This window comes from Fomitiporia mediterranea, assembly GCF_000271605.1.
Source record: "Fomitiporia mediterranea MF3/22 unplaced genomic scaffold FOMMEscaffold_2, whole genome shotgun sequence".
Taxonomy (NCBI): Eukaryota; Fungi; Basidiomycota; class Agaricomycetes; order Hymenochaetales; family Hymenochaetaceae; genus Fomitiporia; species Fomitiporia mediterranea.
The window spans coordinates 3,677,301-3,685,228 of NW_006760387.1; the positions used below are offsets into that span (position 1 = coordinate 3,677,301).

The window sequence follows — 7,928 nt, forward strand, 5'->3', positions numbered from 1 at the left end:
AGTAGTAAGAATCCAATAATAAGTAAATTGATGATTTCAATTTTCAAAATGGGTCGTTCAAGTTTGATGCGTTTAAATGTCACATGGTGTCACACAAATTTGACGAATATGGCAGTCTGTCCAGCATTCACCTCCTCCACGATCTCAGGTTCAACACTACTTTGTCTGTTAGCTGTATTTCGCTGTTGCTCTCTGGAACCCAGTCATCGGCATCGCCGACGGTAGGCAAGTGATCGATTTAATCGGCCGTGTCACAGGGGGAGTGCACCGGCTGCGGCTGTGTGTTCACGACCGGATAAGGGGTCGCACCTACACGCCGACGCTGCTATCCCCATATTTTATTCTTTTCGACATTTTCAGAGAATATAATCGGAGGAAACAGAATGGAATATCAATCCCTATCACACGCCCTAAATCCTCTTCCTCCCGCCTCCCGCCCAACGTACTCCCAGCCCGTCCAGCTCCAGCCCAGCGTCGAGCATGCCGCCACCCACGATCCGCCCCCCGACGCCAGTGCGCATCGCGAAGAGGAAGAAGAGGAGGAGGAAGAAGTAGAAGGAACCGTATCTGCTCCCACAGGGCCAGAAAAACATTCGTGCGTATCCCGTCGGCCCCGTCGTCGAAATGTGCCTGACTATGTCGTCGCAGCCCAGGTAATCAGGCGCAGGCAGCCTCCGTATCCCCTCGACGCAAACCCGGAAGACCAAAGGGATCGAAAAATAAGAAGCCGCGATTTGACGTGACCGCAGGATCGACGCAAAAACAGCAGTTCTCCTCGACCCCCGTCTATGCATATCCCCAGCAGTCGCAGGCTCAGCAACAACCGCAACCGCCGCCGCAGCAACAGGCGCCAGTACCTCAACCCAGCGCTGTTCCGGCTCAGCAACAATCCACCAGTCAATCAGCCTCTTCTTATCCCGCACCGGATCCGAACAATCAGGCATTATATGACTTTCAATGGCGGGTTCTCTCTCTCTGCTCAGAGTTCTACAACGCTGCAGATGAGCTTATCGTGAGCCCTGTGTATCTCACGCGTATATCTGCATAATTGACGCAATGACCTCATCAGAGAAATGCTCCCCAACATATTTTGCACCAGTGCTTTAGCCTGCCTGGAAATCAGGTAGATCCGATAACACTTCTTCACGAAGCGAGGAAAGCTTGCGATCAACTGGTACGTGTAAAACCAGATACTAGTTCAAGTTGTTGCTTATCACATACAACGTCAGATGGCTAATCCAGCTGCAGTCGTTCTCAAAGTTCCGCCCCAACCTGCTACCGTTCAATACGCTTCCCCCGCACCTCCTGCTAAATCCGCTTCGCCTCCGGCCGGGCAGGTGATAACGAACCCGGGCTCTTTCGTCATGTCCCTGAGTGGTTCGCCCTCGCAAAATACGCAGCAAGGAACAACATACTCTCCAGCTGCTACCTTCACTCAAACCCAACCTCGTTATCCTACCACTCCTTATTATGCCTATTCGACACAGCCGTCGTCAGGCTCACATCCATACATGGCGCAGCAGCAAGTAATGAAGCCCGTAAACCTTTCCACTCCTTCCGCTGCAGGTAATCAAGGAGCATGGAGCGATGAAGAGACCGAAAAACTCAAGCAACTTGCTGAAGAGAGCAAGACCACGGGTACAGGTACAGAGAATGGCGAAATTGACTGGGACTGGGTTTGCAATAACTGGGGCGCAGGACGTACTCGTCATCAGATACTCATCAAAGCAACAAATTTGAATCTAAAAGAAAGCTCCTCACGCGCAACGAAAAGACGACGCGATCCGGATCCCTCTCATGGCACTATAGACGGGCCAAGCAACGTAAACCATTCTCCCAGTATGAACGGCCACGCGAACTCTTCCGTCTCGAATACCTCAGCCCAGGCAGTACTAAATGCCGTCGCAGCTGCAGCATCAGCAGGTGCATCTCCTGTCTCTATAGAGCGGCCCGCTTCGACCTCGACTTCGGTCTCTCCTGTGACTGTTCATCCACAGCAACAGCCGCCGCCGCCACCTCCTGCTCCACCTGGTGGCGGAAATCTTATGCACTGGCCCATACAACATGTGGCAACGAATGCACCATCACCAGTGCTTTCTTCAGGGTCTTTAGGGTCTCGATCCGTTTACTACAATCGCGACAGGAATGGATCCAAGGCGTAAATGCCTCGATCTCACTCCTTCTTGCTGTCGTCTTCATCGCTGTCCTGTCAATGTCTTCCGGACTTTCTTAACTTTCTCTAGCCTCTTTAATCTCTGCGCAGAATGATTTTCTTCTGTGTACATCTTGCTAGCTTTTCATTTTCTTTATCAAATTATTCTTTCTTTTCCCTCTCTTCGTTTCAGACTGCTGTGTACGTCAATACGCTCACCTTACACTTGCTTCGGGCCCTCATTGAAATCGCGTAGTTTCTTATTCCTTCTTTCCCGGGTCTGCAGAGCTGCTAATCTTCGCTTTCATTTGTCTCGTTTTTCTTTTAGCTTTTTTCTACAAGCGCTGCCTCGCTCCTCCGTTAACCTATCTATCCTGTTCCACTTCGACCTGAATGCTTTGTTTTCCGACGGGCTCCCCTCCATTCTCTTCTTTTTATTTCCCCTTTGCAAAGCGTATTTCCTTTGATCATTCATTGGAGCTGTACTGCGTATATTGTGTACTGCTAATCAAAATATCGAATAGGTGGAATGACGGATGGGCTGGATGTTTCATTTGGAGCGGCTGTCGCGGACTTCCTTCACATAATCGATTGATTTGTGGTTTGTTTGAGTGCTTTCAGACGCGGAAATCTGCAGTTGCATGACACAATGGCGCAGAAAGGGCAATCTTGGCCCCTGTGAAAGTAAAACAACAGACTAAAATATAAATCTTAAGAAAAAGGAATGATGGCAATGCTGTATGGTTCCTTGTTTCACAAGGTCTGGTGATAAAGAGCTCAACTTTCAATTTTAAGATTACTCACTCTAAACCTTTGAGACAAGGTATATATATCAAATCAAAATTCCGAGAACCAGTCTAGCTCCCTATGGACACCTATGGACAGACCCTTGTCTGGTACGTTTGGGTAGCATTTAAGGATTTGTACTGGGATATACCTACGTGTCTAATATTGCAACAATACAGTACCACTGCAGCAATATATTAGCTTGTGGTAGAGAAATTTCCTTGTCTCGAGAGCCCAAGACTGTCTTATTCAGCCACGAGGGATGCAAGTGATTATTGCACGAGAGCGCATTTGCGAAAACAACTCTTTGCCATACTCATTCCGCAACATGCCTAAGATTCTGAACAGATACTGATTGTCGCTGAATTCCGATCATTGGTACACAATATAGTAATTTGATGGTGTGGTTTTGATGTTGTTACGTCTCCAAAACGAAATCACCAACAACGGATTTCATCTGCTCCCGACTCATTGCTGATGTTGACCAAACCTCATCGTTGCCCCCAGAAGACGCCGTTGATGCTAACAGACGTGCGTTTGTCCACTGAGGTAGGATGACTCCTGATGTGCCCGACACCACGGACCGCGTTGGCTTGCTAGTCAGATGTGTATGGCATGCATAGCATAGGCGGTTCGAGAGAACTGGTGTATCATTCTGATTTCGGACCTGCGTCCTCGACTCCTCTGAGACGGCTGTTAGAGATGTAGAACAGTTTTCCGGAGGTGGAGATCGAACGGAGATCCTTGTTTTCCAGTCCAAAACACCGAGAGGCGTTGGTCTGCGGAGTGGGTAAATCAGACAGCCGCAAGCTGTGAAGTGCGTAACACAAATACCTTTGACATAGTACGCAAATTTCATGCGCTTCTTCTTTCGGCGTGAGTTTAGCGCAGGTCCGCACAATAGTTGAAACAGTAGACGGGTAATCCTTCTCGAGTCCTACAATAAATTCTTCATATGCGTCGAGAATAATTAGCATCCTTTTTTAGAAAGATGAAAACAAGATACTTTTTGTTAAGGACCCTATGGTCCGCACCGATGAAAATCCAGGAAGTTTCTCCCTTTCGACAACTGATAGATTTTTCCAATACGACCAAGCTGCACATTCCTTCATACCAATATCACGCAGCGGTCTCACAACTTTGACAGACTTGTTCCGTCGATCATCCGGCTCGTGCATGTCCGGGGGACTCCGCCACTCCTCAAAGAACTCTTCGCATATTTGAGATCCGCTACCTTGTGCGACTGCAGTGATAAGCGAGACAGACAATGATGTGAGGGATGTTCCAAGCAGTAGATGCGAACATTGCAGATGATTAGCGGTGTGTATAAGGATGAGACGAATGAAGGAGGAAATCGCAGACTGGACCGCCGTTGGTGTGGGCAGCGAACTTAGGTAGGCACGAAGTAAGGATACGGGATTCCCTCGAGTCTCATTGGATTGCAATGCTTCCATGAATAGGGGTAGTTCTAGAGTTTATGTGAGATAGATGAACGACTATGTATGGCTGAGCTTACCGTCACGGCTGAAGTCTGCCTTTCTTGTACTTAATGATGGCCATTCTCCCACCTTATTCCACCATCGAGAGTCAAACGCGTCTTCTAAGCGAACAGGAAGCAGTTCGAAGTGATCGTTATTTTCGAAGAACTTCTGAATATCGACAGTGCGGTCCTTCATCTGACCCTTCATAGACAACTCAGTCACCATACGTGCAGATATCGCCCAATACGCCTACTTCAGGAAATGCATTGCAGACTTCGACGTAACACACATATGCTTTGTCCCATACTCGATTTTTACTTGGATGTGCTTTTCCCTTCTTATCGTCTCTTGAACCATCGCCCGAAGGGAAGTATATGCGCGACGTAATATCCAGTAGCACAGTAGATCCTAGGCCGCCAGAAAATCCAACAAGTAAATTTCCGGGAGCCCTGAGTATTTTACGTCTTGGTGCATCAGGTATCTCATTGATATATGGATCAAGACAACGCCGAAACTTGGCCGTAACAAGCGGAAAGAAGCAATTTCTGTGTGAGTTTAGACACCTCTCATTCAGTCGATCAAGAGTATTCGTACTTGCAGTAAACGGCATGACGAATGACAATGTTTCCCTTTTCTACTTTGCACTTTATGCATTTATTGGACCTGTCAAATTTCGGCCTCGCTAAACCATTAAGAAGTTATTCGCAAACGGTACGTCGAACAATAGTAGCAGTGTGACTCGCCTTGCATCAAAGTTCCTTCTCCTTCTGCATGTGGATTACCGCAAGACATTGCTTTTATCAGTTGTTCGTTCTTAGGGTAGAGATCGTAAGTGCAATAAGTTAGAGTAAGTGAAGCAGAACGGTAGAATACAGTCAAGTAAACACTAACACAGACAGACTTTCCACTGTTTCGTTCAGGCAGTTTTCGCACGTGACTCGGATCTGCGATATGTCAGTCTAATTTTGACCTGACCTTTCTCGAAGCGCTGCCAATGTCTACCTGGATGCATGTCTAGCATTGCATGGATTCATGTGATGATTGATTGTGCACAATTTCTGCACTTGATACAATCAATGTATTCATCTATAAACACTTTATCTCAAACTAACGAGTTACTACTTTGACTATTAGGCCTCACAGTACATACAAATCTAACTCGGGCCATCGGCAAATTTCCCATCTGTAGTAGAATTTGCTAGTGCATCTATAGAGAGTTCCTCAAGCGTCTCAGACTGTATAATCAAGAGCTTTGGACTGTAAGTATAGCAAATTCAGATTAATGTTCACAAGAAATTTAGCAATATTATAACACACTTGGCGCCTTGTGTCTACCAGTGTTGTTTCTGTTGTCTACGATTCCAAGCATGTACCTGCCTCGAACGTCTCAAGCTCTAGGTAAGGACTATTTTGTTCTTGGGAAACTGTCAATCTATTCTCCATAGTACCGAGACGGCGCAATGATAGGAGGATCCTCGAGGTCAAAACGGAGTGTATGACACGTTCCAGACTACAATTGCATACTTAAATAATTGAGTATTGTAAATGAGTAATAAATGACAAACTGGAGTAAAAGTTGAGTCATTCCATCCTGCAAACAAGCAAAATCAGCACTAACAAAGCCAAAAAGTGACTGCTGAGTGGACACACTGGGAAAGCAAGTATAGCTGTAATGTTTATGGCAGAGATCACTAGGAAAGTATTCAGCATGAGCCACAGAATAGAAAATGACAGACTTACTAAAAAGATACAGGTAGAACATAGTGCCTTAGGAGTGACTCTTGTATTAGAGACAATTCATATGCATGCAGAATACATTGTACACCCACCATCTCGATAAACCGTCCTGTACAGGGATGAATTTCCTTGGAATTTGTCTGATACAATTAGATGTGTCAAATAGAGTAAGATATATAATGAAATATTAAAAGCTTACATTTCTGAATGCCCTTTATAATCATCAATATGAGAACACCTGCAAGCACATATTAGTATTAAATACTCCTATCTTGGAATTAACAACCTGCTTCATAGGCTGTAAGTAAGGCCCAAACAGCAAAGTCTATTGAACTGCCTGAAATTACCAAACATCCGGGGAACTGAGAAGGCAATGCCATAACTAAACAAGATATATGAGTATAGAATAGAAAACCTAGACAATAATAGTGATCATTAAACTTACATACAAGAGATCTCAGAAATATCCCATTAATACTCAAAAGTGCTATCCAGATTATAGCAAACCAAATGGCGAGTCCGACGCCAATTGTTCGACTACGTTCCCAAATAGCCCAAGTTCGCATTGTCAGAACAACTTACATATACTCCAATGAGTGTTACTTTCGTATCTGTAATGACATTGACAAACCTTCAGAGAACATCAATCCAGTTGCCATAAGCCCTATACCAATTCGAATAAATGCATCAAGAGAATCACGAATATAACAAGATTCTTACATCCCATGGCATGTGTGCTCAAAGTACAATATGATGCAGTTAATTGATATTGAAAGTCTTCTACATGAGAATCAGTCAATAGTAGTTAGCAACAGGTAATATACACACGTGAAATACAGATAAGCATATCTATGAAGGTTAGGTATCGTGTCAAGAAAAACAAAAGTTTGGACGGAGATTTGAATGACATGGGCCATATCAAATCTCTTTCGTCGCCGATTGTAATCACATAGTCATATATCTATTGCACCAGAGTTAAAATGTGTGTATTATCCTATTAAGTAGCAACGTAAACCCACTAGTATTGTGAATGCGCTGACTTATGTTGAAGACAGTCAGATTGAACGGCTTCCGAAATTAATCTGCTTACTGTCAACAAACTGCCAAAGAACATGAAGAGAAAGGCAATCAGAAAGAGTGGGCACATACTGCTGAGTATTGCAGGCTGCGTATAACAGTCACAAATTGTACACCTTCAAGTGGTGTAGCATGGGGACGGGAGGGCAGGGATGTGTCTCAGCTTCAGGCTAGAGACTTAAATATTTAGACTATTGCTTGCTGTATGGCTAGTTAGCGATGTACAACATCACGAAAAAGTCGCAACACTTGTATTAGATTATAACCAGGTATATTTTATACTTTTTGTAAATTTTGTTGAAGCAATTATATTCTTCATAGGGGTTTTCACAAGTTAATTATAATTATATACAAGTATAATGAGAATCTAGAACAATTATTGAAATTACTGATATTAATTATGATTGTACATATTGTCAAGATATATAAGTGATTATAACATACCTCTCAAAATAATAATGTTAAAATATACTTATTATTTTTTGACAGTATAGTATTGTCTTACAATATATACAAGTCATTACAAGCATTTGGATAGCTTGCTTTTGCTTTACATGCAATTTTGTATCAAATAATTAATAAAATGTAATTATATTTGATTATTTAATACAAAAAGATAGTGAATATTATATTATTTCTACGGTCCCAATCCCTGCACCACTAGCAGCCTCTGTCTCGTCTTCTGTAAGCAGAAT

The 7,928-nt window shown here is 43.9% G+C and overlaps 3 protein-coding genes across 3 annotated transcripts; 1 reads left to right on the forward strand and 2 right to left on the reverse strand.

Annotated features, from left to right (window-relative positions):
- The first annotated feature begins 265 nt into the window (after window positions 1–265).
- Window positions 266–2,570, forward strand: FOMMEDRAFT_165625 (uncharacterized protein). The gene is made up of 4 exons (XM_007263181.1): window positions 266–595; window positions 649–1,012; window positions 1,070–1,174; window positions 1,230–2,570. The coding sequence occupies exons 1-4, from the start codon at window positions 384–386 to the stop codon at window positions 2,160–2,162; spliced, it is 1,614 nt and encodes a 537-aa protein (XP_007263243.1). The 5' UTR covers window positions 266–383; the 3' UTR covers window positions 2,163–2,570.
- A 773-nt stretch (window positions 2,571–3,343) lies between these two features.
- Window positions 3,344–5,208, reverse strand: FOMMEDRAFT_118050 (uncharacterized protein). The gene is made up of 7 exons (XM_007263182.1): window positions 5,159–5,208; window positions 5,014–5,097; window positions 4,673–4,964; window positions 4,455–4,620; window positions 3,945–4,406; window positions 3,773–3,887; window positions 3,344–3,717 (listed from the first exon to the last, which is right to left on the reverse strand). The coding sequence occupies exons 1-7, from the start codon at window positions 5,167–5,169 to the stop codon at window positions 3,357–3,359; spliced, it is 1,491 nt and encodes a 496-aa protein (XP_007263244.1). The 5' UTR covers window positions 5,170–5,208; the 3' UTR covers window positions 3,344–3,356.
- A 643-nt stretch (window positions 5,209–5,851) lies between these two features.
- Window positions 5,852–7,303, reverse strand: FOMMEDRAFT_26118 (uncharacterized protein; the record flags this gene model as incomplete). The annotated part of the gene is made up of 11 exons (XM_007263183.1): window positions 5,852–5,929; window positions 6,070–6,110; window positions 6,249–6,296; window positions 6,356–6,394; window positions 6,504–6,538; window positions 6,602–6,612; window positions 6,739–6,767; window positions 6,788–6,820; window positions 6,877–6,936; window positions 6,985–7,117; window positions 7,247–7,303. The coding sequence occupies 11 exons, from the start codon at window positions 7,301–7,303 to the stop codon at window positions 5,852–5,854; spliced, it is 564 nt and encodes a 187-aa protein (XP_007263245.1).
- Window positions 7,304–7,928: the final 625 nt, after the last annotated feature.